Genomic DNA, 25,815 nt, shown 5'->3' with positions numbered 1-25,815 from the left:
TTGTTTTGAAAAGCATTTTGATTGGTTGTCACTGTTCGTGTTGAAGTTATAATTGCTCAATGACCAAGTTTCAACTAACTCTGTTTTATTTTCAACTGCATGGGCCCTATCACAAATAATAGCTAGAAACAACAATGAATCTAGAGTGAAACTGACGGGAATAAAAGATTATTTCCATAGATTAAAAAAGTCTTCAAGCTGAATTACAGATTAACTAAACACAACTGTAGAGAAAGACACTGAAAAGTTACTCAAATTAATAACAAAATATTTAAAAAAAAAAAATAATAATAATAAAGAACGCTAACTAATCAGAAAGCACTAACCGAAGCAAGAGCAGAGTTCAATAGTTTTAGCTTCTACGATATAGTCTCTAGTCTGGACGAATATTCCTACTTAAGCATCTACGTTAATAGAATCTCACACCTATTCGTGATGGTAAGTAAGTTAGTAATCAATGACAATAAAGGAAACCTTTTTTTTTTCGAGTAACTTCTTGGTAACTGACGCTAACTGAAACCGGTGGTAACACCAAATTCTAGCGACAAGTAGAACAGCCCGGGTGGACTAGCTGTTAAATAACGTGTAATTTCCTCTCTTTGACAGCAGAAAAGAACCGAGCTTTACTTTGACTATAGTACATTTGAACATGATTACCTATGTTTCACGAAATCCATAGGTTGTATAGTGACGATTTATTACCTGCGGGAACGACCTTCTGCTGGCATCACTAACTAAACGATTTCAACGCATTCTTAGTACTACTCAAGAAGCTAGAAAAGCTTTGCTAAGAGCTTACTTGCTTGATTAATATGATCGCTACTAAAAAGGTAAAATATTCGGTATTATTGTTTCAGTTCTTCCTAATTTCTAAAATGATCGTCTTGCTGAATACTCTTTCTATATAATGACAATGTCTCCTTGATCCAATGACGTTTCTGTGCCGCCTGCCCCTCCGAAGTTGTGTTTGTAAAATAATAAGCTATCCTTCACTTGTACGTTTTCAGAAATTCTAAAAAATTCTTTTTTGTTTCCATAATTTAACTAAACCATAGGGCTTGTCGCCCAAACAGCTTAATTGTTTCCGGGGAGGTTGAAAGAAAATATCTGGTTATACTAATGATACTACTGAAAGGAGGCCTATTGAGAATTAAACATATGTTTCGTTAACGACCTCCGGTTAATTAGTGCGGATATTTCATACAGGATTGTCATGAAATCGACAAGCGTATTTTTTTAACTATCAATAGATTTTCTTAGAATGCGATACCAAGTTAACTTTTTTCATGGGTATTCAGAATGCTGGTAATATAAACGCGAAGGCTCTCTAACTTAGTCAATGGCGAAAAGCTCTCCGGATTAGTGATTAATTGCTGCCTGATGAAATAATAACTTGCGCCTTCGAAGCCTAACCAATCGCGCTAGTGTCGGGTTTGGAAGCAAGGTATTCATTTTCGAATATAACAAAAAATCTAGTAGATTAACGAGATTATCAATCCCCGAACCGCGTCTCCTATTTTAAAATGGCTTGCTTTTCACCGTAAATGCAGCACTATTCGCGTGTTGGATCAAAAGAAGAACTCAGCGTTTTTTTGATTAGATATAGATATATATTTACTCTCAGTACCTACCTGGCTGTCAAAACGACAGCTTCCGGGAAATCGTGAAGTCGAATAGATTCAGTCTCGTCTTAGACGTTACCAGATGAGCCATAAGTTTGCTATAGGCCGGTTACACTTTAAGATACATCATTGACGTGAATGCCCAAGCGTTTGCGTCGGTAAATATGCGTACTGCTTCTTTGGGCGTAACATCCCTGCTCAAACCAAGCCAACGTAATACTTCAAACAAACAAACAAATATTTTTTTAACCCAGTACATCATCGCAATCACTGCTTTTGCAGATCACTTGAAAGATTATTGTTCAACTTTAACTTTCTTAAACGTGTCTAAACTATGAACGGCTATAAGAAACTCTGAGAATCATGAAGACGCGCCTTGCTATCCATTGTAGTATGCATTGTCTGTGACGTTATTAACGAATGCGAGCATTGTATCCTAATTTCTCCTCACACTGCGAAACACCGAAGCCCCTCGTCATATCAGAAGGCTGATTTGGAACATCTGACTTAAGACCGGTACTTCAAAACAGCTTACGCAAAATACGCGCTCGTACAGAACTTGTTTGATATATTAGCGTTTCGAAAAGTAAGAACTATGACCCTCAACCAAACAGCTATATTTTTCTCTGAATCCGCACCAATTAACGTATCGAATATGAGTTCGTTTTCTACAAGTTTCTAGGTGAAATCTTGCATAGAACTTGGCATGCTCTCGAATAGTATGAAACCAACTATTCTAGATTTTAAAATATACTGCACCCATTTTGCAAGATATTTGACAGGAAAAAATATTGGGTTCCTTAAACCAGCAGAATGTCAAATAATCCATATAACCCGGAATTATGAAGTAAGCCTTTCGGATATCACATGTCCATACTACCTTGTGGCACCGGAAATTCGCTAAAGCTGGCAATGGATACGAAAGCAAATTTGAGATATCATCGACGCAATCATTTAGCGGCAGTTTTTCTTTAGATTCTACGAAATTATTGAATCCTCAACACATATTCACGACTCTCATGTGGAATGAATTCCTAGAAAATGAGGCATTCCATAAGGACATTGCTGTCCTTATTGAATAAATTCCTCGTTGTGTTGTCGTTGAGAATTGCGATCTGTCTTTTACTAATATTTTATCTTTAGACAGCCTCTTAAAGCGTGTTTGCAATTGCGTTTGAGCTAACGCATTGTTGTTATTCAGAATATTTATACCGTTCTTTAATTTCGTATGAATCTAATAGGTTTCACCACGTTGTTTTTTTCTAAATTGTTCTACGATATTCCAGTAGTCCGACTAACGTAATTCTGAAGACCGAACGCCTCTAGATTTCAAAATCTTCCTAGATCTGGTACTCTTAATACTGCAGCTAACCACTGGAAGAGCAGTTAAGGGATTGAAAAACCACAAAATTTGGAACGCATAGGTTCGCTGCGAATGACCCTCACTATAGGTCAACAATATTTCTATTCATTTACCTTTTCGGCTAATGCTATATTATCCGCTGGTGGACGACGCAATCGCCCTGTTAGTGCCGATTGGTTATGTTTTTAAATGAGTTTCTATTCCAATTAACTTATTATCTCTGGCTAACAAACACAGCCAATGGCCTTATTGAGCTAGATGAGCTCCTAAAAACATTGACACGCATATATTAATTGCTAATTGGCTTGGTTTCAGTGCTAGCTTACGCATAGCGATAAAGCTTCTTTGAGGATCTTCGCCTAATAGAAATCTAGCCATTCGTAAGTGTGACTTTACGTGATAGGTTAATAATACGTAGGTAATAAACTTCAGCATAATCATCAACTAATAGAAGAAGAAGAAGAATAATTAATATAATTATATAATGAAAAATAAGCCAATATTATTTACATGCCGTAACGGTATCGAAAAATTAATTAGAAAACAGAACTAATAAATTATAAATGTATTATATATTGCAATAGTAAAACAAAACCACTATTATATATTATGTTACAATTCATATATATACAATGCGTGTGCAATGTAAATGTAAAGCGTATTCTATTCGTGTACAATTGACTGCGAGGTTCTCATGATTAGATTAACCTTTTAATTTTTTAATTTAATTCATTTTTTGTAGGTCGCTTGAGTTTAAGTTTAGGAGGAACCTAAGAGGGTAAAGCCGATGGATTTAGATGAATCCAGTTTCTTCTTCTTCTTCTTCTTCTTGTAAAGCCTAATACTTATCTGCGAAAATTAGTTTATCTTTGCCATGATTGAGAATTTTTAAAAACTCCATATAGGAACATTCAACTTTAGGATACGTGTTTAGCTTTTCACAATTTTGCTAATGAAAGCTAAAATTATAATCTTTGCTGAAACGATTGAAAATTGATGATAACTACCTTTTATAAAGAAAAGTTTCCTTTAGAATTAGAAGATTGTTTGTTTTTCCAACTTCTATAAAACGTCACAGCAAGGGATTTTCGATTCCTCTAACTTCTGCTATTAGATGTGGAATTATAATTTCTGCCGAACTAGCCCACCATTCACAGAACATGCATTATGCTCTTGACATGATATGAATGTCTGAGTGTGTGAACGTTTTTTGGGAATAGCTTCTTTCGCAGGGGGCGCGGTGCTTGGTACGTTTGTGAAATGATTGCTGGAACGTGAATCAATCCGCGTGTGGCTGACATTGAGTGAATACTTTTTATGGGGGATAGGATAAACTGCGACAAAGTAATGAGACTGCTTTGCTGGAAATTTATTCCAATTATTGGTGTGGATGAGGTCATGGAAAAAGTTAAAAGATGAAAGAAATATGGTAACTTTAGACGGATCAATACAATAGAATATCAAAGGAACCGCAAATACCCGTAAACGTTTCGGTTTGCAATCGAGTGATAGGGAATTAGAGGTAACACGAACCTGTTGCTTAAATAGGTTGATAAGATAACTGCGGCGTGAAGGCACGATCGTTAGATCGGCAGATTTAGAGCAAAGTAATTAGAAAATATTGTAAGTAAACGCGGTACGAGGCTTGCGGATCTGTGTAGAAAAGTAACCAATCACTACTGGTAGGGATCATAAGGAAATGTATGCACCAAGAGAACAGGGGTCCTAATTTCAAATAAAAAAAGACTAAATTAGAGAAAATTGATTACTATAATCGGATGGTAGTAATTAAATAGCCAGATTAGGAGAACTGCAACCAGACGTTGGCTCGAGCAATAGTGTCTGTCGTGTTCGGTATAACACGAACCAAACACTAATATATGATGACGGAATCATTGAGGCGTGGCAGTAAGACTGTTGTAAAAATGGGAAAGCGGAAATAATTGTTGTTAATAGATAAACTAAATTATACAGATAACAAGACAGCTGCGACACGAAGCCTGTTTCGACCTATCAACTATAAACTTGTAGATCCGCGATCGAAATGCGGTGCTTGATGTAACGTGAATCAATTCCACTCACATCAATTCGTTTTTTTGAAAACTCTAAAAAAAAAAGAACGCAGCAGTAGATTTCCTATTTATGATTTTGATAGTTTAGGAATAACGTGGTGATTTCCACCGAAATTTATGAGACACTCTCACCATGCGAATTATAAGGCTCAAATGTGGGGGTACTTTTTCTTTGGGGGCAGTTTTGTTCTTCCAGAGGACGGACCCCTAATGTGGTCCGTTTTGGATAAATTCGGAACCGTCTCGGCATATAGTGTACAACTTTCGATCCAATTAATACTTTTTTTTTTTAGGAATATAATTAGTTAAAATCAAAGAGCGAGATAAATGCCACGGTGTTCCATTGGGAAAAGCTAAAATAACTAAAAAAGGGTACGGAGTCTGGCATGAATAAGGTCTCAGACTGGCACCACGTGCACGACCGGAGATTAATCTTATATGTACAAGTGAAGCAAGTTTGTTAAGTTTTGTTTTGAAATGGAACTTAGGGAAGTATAACTACTGTAATCCAATCGTTGGAACTTGGCAAATGAATTGGGTTGGGTATAACATAAACCAAGTATTAAAACATGCTGGCGTAGTATTTGCAGCATAACTGCTGGGACATTTTAATGCCAGAACGGGATAAAGGTCACTACTAGCTTAATGGGGCAATTCGGGAACAACAACAAGTTAGCAGATGTGAAGCCTGTGACCCATCTCGTACTACCTTAAAATACTACCTAGAAGCAAGGTCATTTATTGATTCTACTATAAAGTTTTTTCTTCTGATAACCTACTGGCGATATTGATCAGATTACGCCAGGATCAGATAGTCCGCAGATTCAAATAATACGAAATCCAATGCTTCGAATAACGTCACTTAAACTCCACAAGGACCCGATAATGAAATAGCAAATCTTTTCTACGATATTGCGGATAGGCCGCTATTGAGAAATTGGTATGCTAGATATGAAGACATACTAGGTAAATAAAATAATGTGTATCTGACGAAAACAAAGCTCGTTTTATTGCAGCAAAACACGGCCAGCTGTGTCTCAACAGATATAGTTTCATGCCTAGATGAGTTTCTTCGACACCGCGATGTATTTAAAGATATAATTAGCCACAATTTGTCCAACAGTTCACGATATGTTTTGGCAATCTTTAAGGCAATCTGAGAATAATTTCAATCTTACATTTGACAGCTTGCCTTTAACGGTTGGCAGAGATATCGGCCGTGGCGGAAGAACGTGTCAAGTGTTTTGTTTGAGCCTCTGGTCTAGGAAAATCGGAGTATGAGGGTATAAATGAAGTTGTCTTAAAATGCCGAGGTAAGGAAGCAGCCGCTGCACTTGGCAAAAAGACCGATTCTATTGGAAGATTTCTCCTCGCAGATACCTTACGCTTCAGATATATCTTCTGAAGTATTTGCATATAAAATAGACATTCAGCCTCATGCCGCACTAGCAAAGTATAAAATACACCAAACACGCTACTTAACATAAAGTTGGGTAGTCCATTGGGAGTTTTATGCTTCATTGAAAAAAAACCGCAAATGCTCACGATGTCAAAAATACGCAGATGCAAGACAAAAGAATGCTGCTTTCTCAATCCGTTTACTAGTACGACAGATAACAGCTATCCATGAACAAACAGTCTGGAAATATTACTGTCGTTGATAATATTAAAAAAATCTGATAGGTACTAAATCAAACTCAAACGATAGAATATATGGAATTATGTCATGAGCTAAAAACGTAGTGAAAATTTCAGTTGAAAATTGACTGAATCATTTGATTGAGTACATATTGATTTTGCTGGTCTAGTTGAAGGTAACGTGTTTTTCATTTCTACATACGTCCATTTTAAGTAGCCCGAAGTGTATCTTATGAGAATGTTACGATATTTGCAATAATGCGACGACACCGAACTGTAACTTACTGCACAATTGTTACCGACTCTACTAGATCAACTGTGGTGCCCCAATATAATGTAGTGCTTGAGGAATTCGTAGATATATCTAAAAGAAATTACAAAATGCTAACATTATATGGTAGCACAACATTTGGGTCGACAATAATATTACAAGCTTAGGACGTTGTCCTTATCTCTTGAAGTTTTGACATGTGGGTATTGGGTGATACCAAATTTTCCAGTCGCTGTTTTTGATCTAGATAATATAATGGTTGCTGTTAAATCAGCAATAAGAGAACTGGCTGAGAACTGGATGGAAGAGATAGACGGTTTTCACAGAAATAGAAAACCGCGGCTGGAGAATCTGTTTGTGCGTAAACTCTGAACAAAAACTATCACAATCAAATTCTGATATTGTCCTTCCGGACAAGCGGTGTAATTGTGTATACTGTGCCTGATTGCGTATATGTGTTGATTGACATAAATTCCTAACAGACTAAGGCCGTTTCCACCAAAGGACACAAAAGGCAGAGCTGATCGAAGCAAAGACTCAACATTGCAGAACGTTAATGCATCTTTTTAGAACTTTGGCAGTTATAGCAACCTTAACTCGACAATAATGAATCTCATCGCAAATCTCTCATAACAGCTGTTAAAAAGTTGAATTCGAAAAAAAAAGTTTCTAAAATGTTTAATATTTTTTAAAAAAATTTCAATATTTGTTTGAGCCGATGTTTGGGCAAAAATAGTCTTTTTTCTTATAGTAAGTATTGAATGAATCGGTTCTGCTTAAAATGTGGATTTATAAGGCGTTGTAAGCTCTGATTTGAATTTTGTTGTAATAACCGAGGGGCTTAAAGTACCAACTGTAGCGGGTGCACCTTTGTCACGACTATGGTCATCACAGGAAGGCTCAACCTTTCAGCTTTCCCCGTGAAAATGCGATATTACCGATAAGCCATAAGGCAGAGAAAGGTGTCTTAGTACTCATCCCCCCTCCCCCCCCCAGATTTTAAATGTAGCTAAATCTGCTGATGCCGGCGCTAACGACGACAAAAAGTAGTTTAATGTTGTTCGGGAATTTTTTTATTGAATAATAGCGAAAATTTGCAGAAAACCTACGTTTAATAGAAATTCAATTATTTTATTGAAATATGTATTTTGAACATGAATTCTGCAAGAAACATTTTTATCTTCCCTTCATCTCATTCTAAACGTGAAAAATGTTTTCAGGCACATGAATTGTTCTCTCGAAAAATCCATTTCATGACAGTTAAGATTTACATGCATCTTGTACATCTTTTGTATTACCGCCTACTTTAAACTAGTCATTCCATAAAATTTATCTATAAAAAAGATCTATAAGACCACGACAACGTACAGCATAAAGAGCATTGCTTTCTCCTCGTGTATATATATGTACACCATTTACGTAAAAATCTAAAAGTATGAATTGGAAATTCTACAATTAACGGTTCTCTGTGTCGCATAGTGAGTGACGCGTAGAGATACCCTATAACTAGTACGAGAGCTTGTACTGTAATGGGTGTAGCAATTATTTATATATTTTATCACGCGCTTATGGGACTTGGGCGCCATAGATAGCTACAACTGCCGAGTCTACTTCCATTATATTATAATTTATAAAAAATACGATTGTGGTAGATAACGCATAATGTTGTTATTTAGTCTATTTTAAATTCTACTGAACTGCTCACCTAGCACCATCTATATTGGCAACAATTTAGGATCGTTGCATAGCTCGTATCACAGATGGGCCAATAGGCTCTACTCGGATTTATATGCTGCAGTAACGGTACATTATCTATTTTTAGCGGCCGATATTCAGCTGGTTCCTCACCTACCCTGATCTTTAATAGCCAAGATCTTTCTCATTAAAGTCGGCTTTCAAAATAAACTAATTAATGACTGTCAGGATCTTGAACGTCTGGAAAACACAGTGGCTGCACTTTTTGAATTTTTTTTTTGGCAGCCTTGTCGAATAATCGCGCGTCAGGTCGGCTAGCTACGAAAAGTGACTCTCATTTAGTGGTGCATGCGCCGGCGCGCGTTCACTACCCCTATACGGCCGCAAATTTTCTGAATGGCAAAATACAGATAAGTTTCTCAGCCTTCCTAAGTAAGGTTTCTTTTTCATTATTATGTTAATGTAGAATCATTTTTTAATAGCTTTATTGAGGGTTGATGCATAATCAGACTATATTCTGATTGTTTCCTTAAAGCTAAGATCTATTCTTAAATTTCTATTAATTTCAAGTATATAACAATACATCTAAATAAACTTTTCTATCGTGAATAATGAGCAAAGGGTACTTAATCTGGACGATGGTTTAGCGGGTCAAAGTTCCGCTGACTTCGCATTCTTACATATTATATTTACATACACATTACATACATCCATTATACAGTACGACGCGTACGAATCATGTGATTAGGTTTTCCTAAGTTATTTAGAATCCATGACATTCTCTCAGAGTGCATGAAAGTAATGACGTTTGCTAAGTGTACCAATAACCCGGCAAAGGTATCTATATTTAGAAATAGGATGGGATGTTTATATATAGGATGGGATTTTTATATTTTTATATTAATACAAATAATATTCTCATTGTTTATGGATGGATGGTGTTGACAGATCATACTCATTCCAAACATATTTTTTATCCTCGTACCGAATTTCAATGCGCTGACGGCAGCCGTCAATAGTTTCGCCTGACGTATGCCACAACGGTTGACTTTATTTTAAAATAATCCGCATAAAATTTTCGACGCATCTGTCCATTAATTTGTTTCCTTTACTTTAATGTCGGCAATTACTCCCCATCGTTCTGGCTTATCTCTTGATTCAGGATCTTCCGAAATAGCAGAGAATTAGAGAAATTTTAAGAACATACGTCGAAACAAGTCCGTATTCAACTGAAGGAAAGATTTTTAGTAACTATAACGATTAGATTTCATTAGAAATAGGTTAACATTTTCAACACTAGCCATATACCTGCTATCCTTTAGCCTTATATTTGTATTTTTGAAAAATTTGACGGACTCATTGCAATGCACCTCTTCTTTCTCTCTTTATATGTGTTACCTTGTTTTCTTGAAAAATCAGTATCCCAAAAAAATCCGTCTACAAAAGCTTGCTAATTGTGGCTACTAGTGGGTCTGGTGCATCATTCAACGTATCTGTATGCCGAAGCAGAATGACTCGAATGTCTCTCTGAAATAATCGTTCTTGAAACGGTTTGTCCGTGGCCCTGGCCGATACGTTGGTGTTCAGCTTTCTCGCCAACAACGTATTCTTCTTTAATTAAATTTAATGCAATGTCGTACTGATAACCTCAACTGGAATCAAAACGAGCTTTATATTCATTCGATTGTGGTGATACTGATGCAGTTCTTTCTGCCGTTCTCACTCCATTCCGACAGCCTTCGATATGATGATCTTCTAAAATATGTTTCACGTCGATTTTGTCATGTCCATAAGCGACCTCTGTTTTTTGAATTCCTTTTATTTTTTCCTCCACTTTTTGGTTCCGACAACGGGACGAGCAGGATATTATTTATTCGTTTAATATTTGCCGACAGCTGTGAGAACATTACATTGGCTTTCTTAATAGCTCTACCATCTCTGGGTGCGTAAACAACGAATAGGATGGCTTTATACTTACAAAGCGAAAATTTGTCTCACTTGGTACCTCTTTCTCCAGCAGAGGCATTAATTTATGTGTCAGACTAGTGACTTATTTCAGATTTCGTTTCTTTATCTCCGATTCGATTAGTTCAATTCTATCATATATCAACGTTACCAGACTTCGGTGATCCTATTAACCTTGAGTGTGGTGATGACGTCTAGGCAACTGCGCACCAGGTATCTATGTTACCGAAATGATAAAAAATTTACCACCAAGACCGTCTTTTATACTTCCGTGACGAGGAACTGTTGGGTGTGTCTCACGCTGCACGATCAATGATTAATAAGTTTCACCGATTGTCGGCTAGTGAAATCCATAAAACAAGCGGCACAGCTGTTCAACGTATAACAAATAGGCATAAAAAAACTTCTGGCGTAATATATTGAACAGAATAGTTCGCTTCATACAGTTTAATTATTACTATCTACATCTATTAATAACAACTTGGGGCAGGGGTAGTAGTTATTAGTACTGTGTTGACAAGGTCTTTCCTTTATTTGAAACAACCTCGCAGGGCCTCACAGTGCGGTAGTCGTTGCATCGGTTCTTTGACTTCCCGGACTGAAATGAGGTATTATAAAGTCGGTCTCTACGTATACTATCGTATTGCATATATGTGCATGCGTGAAGCAGATAAATGCACGTCAATATCGATCGTACGAGCACATTCCTAAGACCCGTCTCTATCACAGAATACATTATCTAATTAAATTTTCTTGGATCCATAAAATTACAACAGCACACAAAATAATGAGCATTACTTAAAGGGAACATGGTCTAAGATTTTTAAAATATATTTTTTATCAGTATGTTTACTGTTGTTTTAGGATGTATGAAAATATTTATATATTTTATCATATATTTTTAGGAGACCTCTCGACCCGATGGCTGCGACCATCGCACCTATTACATCCATGATACCTAAATCCATTTGCATAGCTAAACGGCTATCAAAGAGGTTCGTACGATAAGTATAGCGAGATATAACAATTTTATCTTTCATCTCATTTCAAATGTTGCGAGGGAAACGGAACGTTTTCTTTTTAAGTATGCTTTAACCATTTTTGCTGCTGAAGATGGTAAGGCATACCTTCCCCTACTCCGTTACGAATTTTGCGAGGTCATTAATTTTTTTTCAGTCGTCCCAACAATCAAATGCATATATTCAGACGGTTGGCTATGGTCTTTTTACTGCCCAGTGCTTGAGAAATTCAGCTGCCCTTTTTTCAGCAATGGAGAAACTGAGAATACAGTATATGACAGCAAACGTAAGACAGTCTAAGAATCGAACGTTCAAGATGTCAAACCAAATTGGTGAATAAGTATGCATGTGTCAAGGCCTAGCACTTGTCAAAATTAAAGGAGCGCCATCTTTAAAGTGTTCGGAAAGGGAGCCTTAATTGTAGCGTAAACGATCATCGAGGCCACGCCGTTACACTTGATATCTGTCTTATAAACTGTGTACCAAAGTCGAAAAATTCACGGGTCTGCTTATACAGCTGCCATTATTGGTAGTGCTGTCAATTTTTGCAAAATAGACAATCTTCCGATTGTAGTTGATAGCTACAGCGCAGACGAAAATAACAAACAGGCTTTCTTCATAAACACTGATGCAATACGTTAACGTGCATGATGTCTGGTAGCATATTCATATACTTTTCAGTGTCCACATCAATTTCGAACGCTACACTTTTTTGCCCCATTCCAACCATTTCAGTGTCATTTCTGTCAAATCTTGCCACCGCGAGTACTGCAGAGTGCTACTAATGTGGCTAATGACTGAAAAACGATCATTCATCTTCCACGACATGAATAAAACGCGTCCTTTGTTTGAGTAAATAATGCTCGCACGAGTTTTTGTATGCTATACTACATTCGGAATATGACCCATCGAAGTTGCTGAAAACTTGCGAAACAGGCGTATATATATATTGTGAGTTGTTACGAAACAGAACACTGGACAGCAAGGACTGATGATGTAGCTAGTTCATTGTACATAAACAATCAGTGTAGTCAAGCTAATTAAGAACAAGCGCATAGCCCAGCGGATGCAACATGCCTGTTCGTCTGTTGGAGAATATGCAATAGATAAAATATTTAGACCGTGTTGTTACCTGACCTGTATTTTTCGGCGTTTGGGATGATTCATGGCAGGCTTTAAAAGTGTGCTACGTCTGTCAGCTGCCTTCTAGCACGAAATAGCTCCTAATATCCTTTTTGTAATGTACAGTGAGGTTTTATAACCTGATTGTATTAAACTGCACTTGAATGTTTTCCCACTTTTACTTCCGCCTTGTTTGCCGCTGATATACCGTTTGAAAGCGCTGTTTCTGGTCTATCAGTGCCCTATAGCAATATTGTGTTGTGAGTGCGACTTCAAATCAAAAGGTTTCCTTAAAGATAAGTGTTCCAGATAGAAAAAGTACGTTGTCAACACTTCCTGTACTGCCCATTTCCTCGAGGCCAACAATCCTGGACACTTGCCTAAAAGTATTATTCAATAATATTTTGCCCTTGAAAACTGAGTCCGACCTAAAAAAGGTCCTTAGCTCTAGCTGACCGTCTGAGTTTGATAACAACCATATGAAAACACTTTTGAAGGAAGACTACCGACTTGCTGCAGAAATTGGCCGAAAAGATAGGTTACACTCACACGACCGTTGTTAACCACCTCAGGTCCTTAGAGCTTACACAGAAGCTTGAAGTTGTGTACCTCCTGAACTTCAATAAGGTGTTATGGTTTAATGTCGCAACTTTACATCCCGCTCACTGTCGAGCGTTACGCAGCCACAGTGACCAACTGTGACATATAATTGTTACCGAAAATCAGAAGTGGTGCTTGTACGCCGACATAAACCAAAAATCAAAATGAATGGCTGCGGGACAAAGGCCGAGGCCCAGGGCTTAAGTAGATCCTCGTTCAACCAAGGCTATGTTTTGCGTTTGGTGGCACTGCAAGGACCACATTTGCTGCGAATCGCCTCCTACGAATCTGCCGGTTCGCCGGCACGTTTCTTTTGTGTAGTTGTATCGACTCGATCAAGCTACTAGGAAAAAAAGGCCGAGGTTAGGTCATCCTACTGTGTTCAAACTGCCCTCCTGCACTTCGAATGGGAATTTTAGTGGCACCCTCAATATGTTCACTTGTGACAACAAATTCACCATCTTTTCTGTTCACTGGACAATCACGTTCATGCCTCACCTTCAACGTAAGTCAGCAGTTCAAAATGTGGATGGATAACTTCTTTGAGACGAAATCAGCTACTTCCTGGTAAAACGGCGCATATCATTTGGTGAAGAAATGGGATAATGTCGTGAACAATAATGGGCTATATTGTATTTAAAATGAAAAATGTGGTATTTATTATTTTATTCAATGATAAAAGCGAGAATTTTTTCAATCTAATATAATAGAGACTAAAATTTGCAATGAGTGAACGAAGGCTCAATGACTAAAATCAAGGAGCCGTCATGTCTTCTGAGGTATAAAGCCATGTGTGTATCTTTTCTTAAATAATTTTGAAATAATCCGTTGTTTTTACAATTAATAATAAGTAAATGCTTCTTAGTTTAGTAACTGAATTTCGTTTAATTAACTGTTATCACTTTAGAGCCGCTTGAAATAATAATAGGTCTAGGAAGATAACTAATCTACTTATTACGATGACACGCTCTAAAGTTATCAGCAAAACATGACACAGTAGTTATAAAAAGATACGCGTGTCAGTGATGCGTAATAGAGACAGAAAACAAATAATATAATTCGGGGTTAATCTCACAGAGCGAATAACGACAGTTAGTACATGCCAAAGTCTCATATATAGTGTATAAAAATTATACGAAGGAAACCGTCTATAATGTAATAGAGTATGACATTGCGTGTCTTCACTAGATGTTCTTTCAAATAATCTTGAAGCATTCTCAGTGATATGTAAAACTGGTTGTTTACGAATCATTGTCTTTCATCGAGCCCAGTTAGTCAAAAAAAGGCTTAAATAATGGAGCTTTGCTTAGTCTTTCTGTGCCCGCTAGATGCTAAGTCAACTAATTTTTTGCATTTGCGACAGCGCCAAATACGCTCTGTCGTAACTTCGGTTTGAATTTCGCTAACTTGTACTGCTGTAAAGCTGTTGTAGTTGGCAGAAAGTGTCCCGGTGATGGCGTTCATATTCATTGAAGTTTCGAAGAACATAATGATCTGAGTTCGATTCCCATCGTGGATGAATTTTGTTATTGTTGATGAATATGACTTTTTCATACATACTGTACTAACTTATAGAATCGCTTGAAGTACACCCGGTTCTCGTTTATAGTCGAGGCAAAAATATTGATCATTGAGATTCTTGCCTGATTAGCTGAAGTTGATGCAGAAAATGATTAAACCAATAGCGTGCGCATGGAGGCATCGCTGTCGTAGACGAGCTAGCCGTGCATATTTAGAGTTAGCTTGCCGCTAACAAGTATTGCGTTTGAGTAAGCTGCTTGAGTATCCATTTGGAATTTTAACAATTATGGTCTTCAGCGAGCGGCATGTCTGCATCTTCAGATCAATGCAAGAATGCTAGAAGGTGTTGTTTCTTCAATAAATACGCAAACACAGACACTCGTAACAACGCGCAAATAAGGATACGTCTTATAAGCGAGTGACTTTTGACCCCTTATCCGCATCGGTAAGACGGCATATACGTACAAATCTAATAAAATCACAAATATATCGGTAGGTTAGCAATCGAAATCTATTTTTAGAATGTTTTTAAGGAAACGCAAACATTTATTTTTGTAGCTAAATAAATGGTCAAGTTAAGTTTGGGTTTGCATCAGGTACACCATTTCCTAATAAATATGCATCTTGTACTACTACTCCATATTTAGTATGTAAATATTTAATTTTAGATTCTGACAAATTGTGGTAATTTTTTTTGTGCAGCGTTCTCATCTATCAACGGCGCAGCAAAAGTGCTAGACTGCTATGTGGACGAAGGTTGGACGTTTGATGGACTACAGAAGGTCGTAATGTAAGTCAATAGCGTCTTGAACTATTATTGAAATATGTGGCGACTAGCTGTGTTAATTTAATGTACACTACCCTACCCTACACGATCACGACTTTCAAAAACACTAATACTCGGGAAATAGTAGACCTCTATATATATTTTTTTTTAAATATAAGTATGAATAAGTAAGTGGACACTACATCCAGCATAAAAATTGTTTGGAAAAAAATTCCCACTATTTGCCAACTATTTGCGACTACCCATTATGTAATTTTTCTAAGAGGGTCTCAGTAATAATAATTACACATGGCCGAACATCACTAGAACAAAGCCTATTCCTTGTGGGCCAAGTATAGGGTTCAGTCTCAACGTTTAAACTTTGTTCCGCCGAGACCACAGTTTGCTTATTCTCGATTATCCACGTAGATTTCATTGCACTTGCCTACCTTCCCGGACGGTTTTGGTCCTGGCCGGCAAGAAAGTCTCTCACCGCTGCTCTGTAAGCCAGATCCTAGAGTTACGTCCTTTTCTGCCTACAAGAATATCTATCTAATTTTGTGTAGTCTATCATTTTCGCGTAGTGTCTCTCTTGTTGATTTTTTGGCATTTTTCCAGTTTTCTATACTGTTGGATAGGTAGTGTAAAAGCGGATGTCTTTTATGTCCGCTATGGCCAAGTAGTGGGAAGCATTATTCTCGGCGTCCAATCTGCAGTGGACGCATATGTCTAAAAGAGTTTTCTCGATCCGAAACAGATAATCTTTAAAGTTTCCGTGTCGTGTGAGGAACTGAGTGGAAAAATAAATTACTCACCCCTCTTCCGGGCGTTCAATTGATGTTCATATTTTCCAAATAACGCTCCGTTCTACTGTTCCGGGTGCAATTCCACTAATACCTGACCATTTTGCTAGCCGTTCTGTCAACGTCTTTTACCCGTGGTCCTCTATGTTTTTTTTTTTACTTTTGGTGTTTTCATTGCTTCCAGATTGCATAAGATAGTGCCGGTGGCAACCAAGGCTGTCTGAATACAAACTGTTTCATGGGCCTGTATCACCCAAAGGGCAGGCGTTGGCTGGGCCTTCTCCAGAATTGTTTGGCCGAAGTTGAGGCTGTATTGAAAATTGTCCATACTGACGTTCCAAACAATCCGCTAATTCTCCCGCGTATGAGTACTCGGCATTAAATTAACCAAGTTAAGAGATACCTCAGTTGCTTTAGTTGCCTTGTGTTGCATCAAATTGGATACCTTTTCCCTTCAACAATTAGCCTAAACCGACGACATCTTTTCCAGTAGTTGGAAAGGTTGAGTTCGTTTTACTACCTGAGCTTTCAGTGAGATAGTCTGAAAGCGATCGGGTGAAGTATTGCGGGGTGTTTTATTGGTGCGAAGAATTTAAAATATCCTTTCACATTATACTCTTAAATGCGTTTTTACAGCGACCAATATTATCAGAAAGACAGTGGACGCTCGTCGTGCGTGTCCGCATTACCCTCCACAGTAGAACCGACTAGTTCTTTATGAAAATATACTGGTTTTCGTCGAGCAGACCGTGCCTCTCAGCGACAGATCGGAGTCAGCTTTCTATGATGAACTCCATCCTTTTGGCTAGCAAGAGTTTCTATACTCCATGATTAACTGACAACATCAGTAATTAAAATTTCAACGGCCCAGTGCGTAAATACTATAAATATATCCCGCGCATTTGGTCAAGCGGTTTACCCGTGCAAGCTCTTGCTATCCATTACCACTGAAAACAGTCCTCTATGACGATCAGTGACCAAATGCTTGTAGCAGCGGCTTTCTCCATACGAGATCTACACGAATTAAGGTGTTCTGTATTTAATTTCGTACTGTGTGGATTCTCCTCCTTAGCTACAATTCCACCTAACCAGGTTCATTTTGGCTAGGATCGGCCAACAAGTGTTCGCTTCAGCCTCGTATCTGTAACCGCAGTCAACAATTGCTTATGCTGTCTATTCTAACACTCTGCATACAGTCATGTTTTTTATGCTTTTCATTATTACGACCTTTGGCTGTCTTCGTCAGGCTCTGAATTTTACTATACTACGGTTCAATATTTCTTAGCGGTAAACAGAAAAGGGAACGATGAAGTAACAGTCAGCTATTTTAGTTGCATTATTGTGTATGGGCAGCTTCATTAGCCTATTAGATGACTACAACACGTTGCATAAAGATCTGTGCGAATGAGCAAATTCTGTAGGTTACCGAAACATGTGTCTGCTTTGAAGCCCCACCTGTGACTTCATGGTTCTGGCGACTCTTATTAAACGGTAGGTTCAAATTGTCGGTTGATGATAACATGTTGATGTAAAGCTATATATTTATTATTTAAACTCACTACTTACGGTTTATAAGTGTACACAAGTAAGTCGTTACCCTAAATTAAAAATGATTAACCGAACGTTATTTTTTCATTTACTTTCAAGTTATCTCTTTTTTGATCCCTTGTACGCTTTGTGGTAAGCATTAAGACCCTCTACTTCAGAGTGACACCTTAGAAACTTCTATCTACGCTAAAAAAGCTCATATTCAAAATAGTCCTGTCAACGCAATTTAATATTGTACGTTGTTCCTATTTTAGGGTTCTTATTGATTTCGTACGATAATAGCAAATACAGTAAAACAAATTCGTCACATGCGACTACATATTACATTAGTCGCATATGCGTATGGGGGCTTTTGGCCTAACGGCCACACCGTCAACAATGCGTAGACGTCGCACCGCGTCACTTGTAGCTTCACCTTGTCATTTAGTCTTGATACGATATTATTTGGAGCCACTTTTTTTACAACTTCGAACTTCTCGCATATCCAAAAAATACTTATTTCAAGCTTCTATTTACTAGTTTAGAGCAAGACTGGTTCAATTCTGCTTGAACTTCAACTTGTAAATATATACATCTTTAAATACTTCTTCCTTTTCTTTCGAAGGTTTGAGAGGCGCCTATGTATCACTACGCAAAAACAAGGGCAGCCATCACTTCGACCAAAGAGTCTATTACATATTGTTTATGGTTAGCCCAGGCACCAAGATCGACGCTATTCCTTACCATGAAATGTGTCACACCTGTACGTCAAACTTCATGTTCAGCATCTAACACTTGTGTCAGATGCTATCTTTGATTTCAAGTAACGTCATTGTATGTACTAGTACGTCACGAGGCGTATTTGTACAATAATGCAATTCAGCAATACGAGCATATTCATTAAATTAATTCATTTAACTTCGGTTCTTCAGGGGATATCTTCGTTCTGACTACATATATAAGTTTCTACATTATAACGTTTCGTGCATTGGATTTACAAACGCCACCTATCTAAGCTCCTATCTGTTCTGTTTCGTTGTCCATTATTTTTCGGTTCGTTTCCATATCGGTTACAGCTTCTCTATGAAATATGTTGTTACTAGCGTATGGCAGTTTCCCTAGGACAGTCTAGTTTGAGGTAAATTCGTTAGAAGAGCATATTACCGAGGTAATGAAGTAGGCTTACCAAATTATAACAATAACACGACGTCTTTAGTCAGCGCAATTTATTAACCTTCACGTAACTTGGTCATTGTTCATCGTACCGGTTTCCATAAAACGATAACGAAGTATATTTATGAGTGTTGTTTGCAAGTTTTTTTTTTATGATCATTATAACGGACGGACCTTTCAGACCTGCATGCCGTTTCCCGTTAGATTAACACTTGATCCTTTGAAACGATTCTTAGCGATGAAACGTAGTTAGATTTCTTGCATCCCCAAGACAAAGAAATATTTCTTCAAATAATCACAATTAATTTTATATGCCTACTTAATAGTCGATTGATTCCATTTGCTCTTGGAGCTTCGAATCAAACGTTTCGCTGGGTTGTTTAATTCCTAATTCTCAACTGGCAGAAAAATTCCCTTAGATTTTCCTGAACAAGTAGTTTATTGCTCTTAAATACAACCGCGCGATCCGACATTGCTACTCCAATATCGCCACCTCGACCTATTGTCCATCCACGTCCGCTGCGCACGACCTCTAGAGGCGATGTAAGGATTAGCCTGCTTTAAATGTGCACTTTTTTTCTCGACCACTGCGAATTCCACTCGTATCGTCATACATGACTTAACGTCTGCCGCTATGCCTTTTCAATGAAACTGCTGACCTACCTTTTCGCACGTCTTTCGGCCTTTTGCCGTGATCTCTCGATTGCAAGTAATCATGGTATATCTTCAAAACCTTTTGCTTTCTTTGATCGTTAAAAATAATCATATTGTTTTAGCATCGACTAGAGTAATATTAGCTGGCAGAAGTAAATTACGTCCTTTACCTGAGACCACAAGTTTGCCCTATCTTTCCATGGAACTGTAGTTAGCGTGTTACGCGTATGCACTTTGACATCGCTAGCAACCTTTTTACCTGAACGCCGACGGCTCAAATCATTCTATTGGCGTGCTGTCCACGCGTCTGATGCACAAATAACCTAATATTCTATATAATATAAATAATAATAATATAGGGAGCATGCTTAACAAATATACCAAATTTGCTCGGTCGGTCCTCTCTAACTTTATCGGTGTCGCTATCGACCCATCTCTCAATATCGCTTTAAGGTGACCTATTTTGCATTACCAGACAACGATGTAAATATTATTCACAGTGTTATTACCGTTATTATTATTTTTCCGTTCATAGCTTAATTCACCACATATGAATACATTAAAATTATTAGTAGAATGTTAGCTCATAGCCAGGGGTATTACTATTTGAACTATTGTTGGTATAGCGAATTAAGACGTACTTTTACCACCTCCTTTTGCACAGGATCATATTAGAGTAAAATCCTTTTTCTTTGATAACATGTCAGTTATTTATAGTGGCACTTGTTTTCCGTGAAGGATTATCTCATTCAATTACAATATACCGACGTAGCTGGCTTTAGCTTGATTGAGAGCTTAATTGTCGTTTTGGGGTGCAAAGGGATATTATGTGGTCCGTACCCTGTAGACAGTTGTTGCTTATCTGTTGTCAGCTGTAGTCGCCTTTTGTTTCGTCGAAGGATCGTTAGATGAACGATCCTTTCCGTATCGGCTAGAATTGTGTCTTTGTCATCCATCCTGAGTTTCGTCAAGGTTAGCTTTTGAGCTCTGATCAGACTTCTTCGACTCATTCTCATCGTCCTCGTTCGCTTTCAACAGTTATTCAACTGCAATTGACAGAAGCGCGCGTGACAACGTATTCGCTGTGACTCACTACTATAGCAGGTGTCGGACGGCAGCCATGAGTTTTAGAAGTTTTATATTTCTCGGCAGAGTCGTCGTAAGCATGATTTCTCATCGTTCGGTTTTTTCTACGTCTGGTGTGTGGTTTTACCCAAGGCCATGCTTACCCAGGCTTGCGCATCGTGTGCGTACAGCTGAATTCATTCCTGTTGGGTCTTTGTGAGTGTCAGTGCGTTGTTACCTTCACGAAATTGTCGTTCATGAAAAATTATAGTGAAAAGACGACAACCGGTGGAAGCCTAATATCAAAAATGACGAAAAAGAAGTTAAAGGAAAATATTGTTGGGTAGCAAGCTTTCAAGCTGTAAAGAACATCAGTTTGGATTAAACTTAACATAGTCAACGCCATGGTTGTGGCAAGAACTTAGTAGGAAATATCACGATCCTATTTTGGTCTTTTGAAATAGAGCAATTCTCAACGGTCTAAGAAATAAGAGGTATCCATTTTTCAATCAAAACAGTGGCTCTTATATAGCCGGGCATTTTAAGTAAGTTCCATTTCATAATGTCACTTTCACCCAAAGTTTAACCTTATACGGTAAAACTATGACTCTCCGGCCAATAAGCCCGCCTAAAAATGTTTTTTAGTGCGTACTGTGTTATGTACTGTGGACCCTTAATATTTTGTTACCTGTAAGATACACTATAATATTCATACAAATTTTCTTAAAAAGTCAGCCTATTTAGCTAGACAGGACGTCTTTTACATCACATCGGGTGTAAATTTGTTGCAAATAACAAATATAGACTAAATAGAACGGACCCAAAGTACATTTTTTTAATAAGTACGTTCTTTTGCCTCTTACTTTTAAACGAGGTCTCCTATGGGAAAAATACGTTGCATATCCTGAGAAATCGATAATAATTTTTGCCACAGAGTGGATGTTGTACGAAAAGTCCACATTTACGCTGTTGTTTACGTAAGGTAAACATCGTAACAGGGGATCTGTAAATTCAATTTAGTCTGCGAAAAGTGAATACGGCCTTCAAATCCAGAATTGTATAGGTCAAATTAGATAACCACTATTGGGTTCCCTTTTCCTCACTTATATCTATGTAGATTCATTTGAGTCTAGGAAATTCTAAGTAGCGAGAGAATGGTTTGATATTGCATTTATGGCTAGTTAGCGTAAGTTTATTCGAATCCGAACTGTAACTGTAAGGTTGCATTCAAAAAAGGAATTTATGGCATATGTTTTTATTTTGATCTGGAGACGGAAGACTAAGTTTCACAAACCTAACGACACTAATAACGCTTTTGACAATGCAGATCCATAGCAGACGAAACGGGTTGGACCGATTTTCGTACCTAATAACGCGTCCAACTCTCAGAGTTTGGCTGCCCCATAAACAAAACTACGAATTCAACACAGAGAAATGAATGCTGATACAGATTTGACGTAGGTTATTTCGGTGGCCAAAGCTGTGAAAAGCAGGGTAAATTGAGAACAATATTTGCTGAAAATGGCAAAACGAGTTTTCGACAGAATTGCGCAGCAGATAGGGTTTTTTTTTTTTCACATATATGTTGTATGTCTCCAAAAAATACTGAGTTTTGGCTAAAGTATCCTATGTCACTCGCTTCGCAGGCCCAACCTCGCTTCGTCATCCTGTTATCTGTTTCCCTCTTGGGGGGGAGGGGGGTATATGCAAACTTTTTTACGAAAAAACGTTCCTTTAATGAAATATATTAAACGGACATTTATACTAATATATTTATGAACTTGGGGCTAAAACATGGAGCTAAGGCGGTCGAAGATAATTAGCCACCATAAGACAATTGCACAACAACGGATAAATATATGAAAAAAACGGCGTGGATTTATATGAAAACCTAACATTTCACTTATAACAAACAAATGCATGTTTAGTTGATGATTTAGTTAACGAACAACCTAACTGCTATGGTCTTCAGTAATTTTTAGAATCCTTGTCCGTGCCGTGCAAAAGTATTTTTTAAAAAATTAGTTCTAGAAATACGCAAAACTAAGCTTATGGCTCAGAAGGCCAGAAAACGTTTGAATGTCTATTGTAAGTCAGTTCTTCGTCTTTCAGACGGTTTTTTTTCTGTACAGAGGTATTGGTTCGCGGTTTTACCAAGTTTTGTAAAACACCGTAATATATGTTTTTCGTTAGCTTTCGTCTACTCAAAAGAAATGCTGTTGTATGGCGACGTTGTCGTTCGAAAAACATGAAAGCGAGTTAATGGTTTGGTTTTGCCAATAACAAAACCGCTTTCGGATAGGCGGGAACAAGCGGTTATGTTTCCCCTGAGGTTTGAAAGAATTTAGGACAGTAGAGTACTTGGCCTTAGTGTCATTCAAGGGCACCTAATATACTTAATGACAGATGTGCTTCTGAAGTTAGTTACGTCAAACTACAATTGCCAGCTTACAAAATCGAAATAGAAGCATTATCACGTAGGCATTTTTGGTCAATTGGATTAACTTTTTTTTTAATACAGACAATGTTTTGCATTAGCAGATCACAACCTTTCTCTGATTCCTCGTAATTCTTTCGGCAATTAACAACTCTGCAGGCCGTCATTTTCCCGAAGATAGTATCGCGCGCCGTCGGTCCGACGAGAAAACTCCCAACAAATCCTTCATGAGCTGTTCTTAGAATACGATAATTTTTTCTCTCAGAACTCATGATGAGTTTTCATGTTTGAAGAAAACACGTATTTTTCTGTATCCGCCAATAACAAGCTGGCTCATAATATATATTCATTATATAGAACTGCGATTTCAAACTTTTGGTTTGACAGAATTATTCAAAACGTTACTTTTTTTTTTGTTTTTTAATCGTACTATTTAAGCATCTATTTCATATTGGGTTATCTACAGTCAGGTGGTGAAAAGTACAAAAACAGAAAACTTTCTTTCAATTGCTTGAAGTAATCAGCAAATATATGTATGATAAAATAATTGGAATGAGTATAAAATATTTGATAATTTATAGCTTCTAATTTTTTTTTGCAGTTGTTGCGTGGGGCTTATGTTGGCCTTTTGCTTGACATGTACAATCTACGAACTTTTCTCTACAACCAACAAGTCTTCTAGGACCCACCTTCTTCTGCTTAATTTCTCTGCGATACAAAATTCCGGAAAGATATTTAAGGTTGTTTTCTGTACCAACTATAAATATTTAAACTAATGTATACATACATATTATAGAAGAAATTCATATTTTAGGGCAATATGAAAGATAAATTCGTTTTTATCCTGCGTCAACTGAACGTGTATGAACTATTTGACAATCTTCAACTTATGACTTTTAGGATGTCTTGTGAGAATTTTGAAGGCTTTACCTGTACTAGGTTATTTTGTTGCCTATTACAACGATGGCTATTACAGATGAGCTCGTCAAAACGGAACATTCGTTGTCTGTATGGCATACGAACAATCTCGTGTGGGTGGATCGTTCTTGGACATATTTACTTCATGACAGACCTCGATTCATTTGCAAGATTCGGTACGATTTGCCCTTTTACAGTTGCTGATTTTATATATTAACACAGTCATATTTATTGAGGTAATTATCTTTAGGATGTTTAAGTGCAAAGCGTAAGACCCATCAGTGGTGTCCAGTAAGTTGAGCGAAAATGTCATTGAACCACAGAGGGTTATTATAGAATCAGTTTTCAATTAATATCGAAAATGTATATTTTAAATAATAATAATGGAAAAAATATGCTTTTAATATTCTTTGATCATTATTCATATCTGCATTTTCTGCATCTGAAAATTCCCAATAAGTTTGGAAACATTTTTGTTAAGACGGTGAGTATTTTTCTGCTGCTTTGAATGACGTAGCGAGATACTAACTTAAACCTAAATAGACACTTGACTAAGTTTAGTTGAAAAAGTTAATCAGATTATTTAGTAATGTAGCAATTATTAAAGCTTTTGATGGATAATAAATTCGGTTTTGGATATGTAGAGGTAGATAACAAAATTGGTCAATGTTGGCACTGAGCGACTGCCGAAAAATTGTGACCTAGCTTTAATGAGAGGTCTTTAAATACTGCAATCAATGTGCATATTTTTCACCCCAAATGCAAGACCATTAATATATTCACACTAGATTCATCTTGCCAGAAAACTATTATCTAGATTATAGGAATTATAAGATAGATAGAATTAGGATTTTTCGAACGGTTCATTCTCAGTGGTCGAAATATTTTCGTAAACCTAAATAAATAATTCATCCCATATGCCCATACAATGCATTAGCAAGTTATTATAAAGTTGGACCCGGGACAACTAAATCGGTTATTTGTACGTTTACGAGTAGCAAAAATAAAGCTGGTCTTCGCATCTGCGCAACGATGGCCTACTCACTGTAAATATATAGACCGGTTAACTTGTTTCACTTGTTATGAACTACCATCGAGCCATAGTTATACTACCGATGTATTTAACTCTTGTAACAATGCTAATAGATATTCGTGTCTTTTACTATTATCTTTCAGCCAGTCTTCGCAAACTGGAAGACTTGTTCAGCAGCTTTCTATTCACAGTCGTTGAGAATTTTTCACTTCCTGTTGACACGTTTTTTGCTATTACGTGAGTAATAATAGTTTGACCATTGAGCTATATAATGTCTAAATAGCTAAACGTGACGATGATAAAATCCGTCGTACATCCCTCTATGTGCCGATTAATCAGAAGTAATATTCACGATTTAGTAAGGAACCGAAATTTAATTCAGGCATCACAGAGAATGTGTGTGTGTGTGTGTGTGTGTGTGTGTAGATAACTTCTTAAGCATGCCATTTTATACATGTAATGCAGCAGCAACGTATCTGACTACAGAGTAAAGGGAGGACGTTCTTCGACGTTCAAAAAAGAGGCTTTACATTGATGGATCCCTACACACT

General features: G+C 37.3%; 1 protein-coding gene across 4 annotated transcripts in view; it reads left to right on the top strand.

Moving 5' to 3' along the window:
* The window catches only part of LOC111269946 (nose resistant to fluoxetine protein 6), a 93,685-nt gene that overhangs the window by 30,846 nt on the left and 37,024 nt on the right, over positions 1–25,815 (top strand). For 3 of the 4 annotated variants that reach the window (XM_022849879.2, XM_022849878.2, XM_022849877.2), the window contains exons 5-8: positions 15,591–15,678; positions 23,915–24,053; positions 24,290–24,407; positions 25,408–25,501. In XM_022849879.2, coding sequence (XP_022705614.1) covers positions 15,591–15,678; positions 23,915–24,053; positions 24,290–24,407; positions 25,408–25,501 — 439 coding nt within the window. The remainder of the gene's footprint in view (positions 1–15,590; positions 15,679–23,914; positions 24,054–24,289; positions 24,408–25,407; positions 25,502–25,815) is intronic. The other variant, XM_086972295.1, reaches the window with a different exon arrangement.

Source organism: Varroa jacobsoni, unplaced genomic scaffold, assembly GCF_002532875.2.
Source record: "Varroa jacobsoni isolate VJ856 unplaced genomic scaffold, vjacob_1.0 scaffold_1425, whole genome shotgun sequence".
Classification (NCBI taxonomy): Eukaryota; Metazoa; Arthropoda; class Arachnida; order Mesostigmata; family Varroidae; genus Varroa; species Varroa jacobsoni.
The sequence above is the reverse complement of the archived record's forward strand: the minus strand, read 5'-3'. Positions and strand labels throughout refer to the sequence as shown.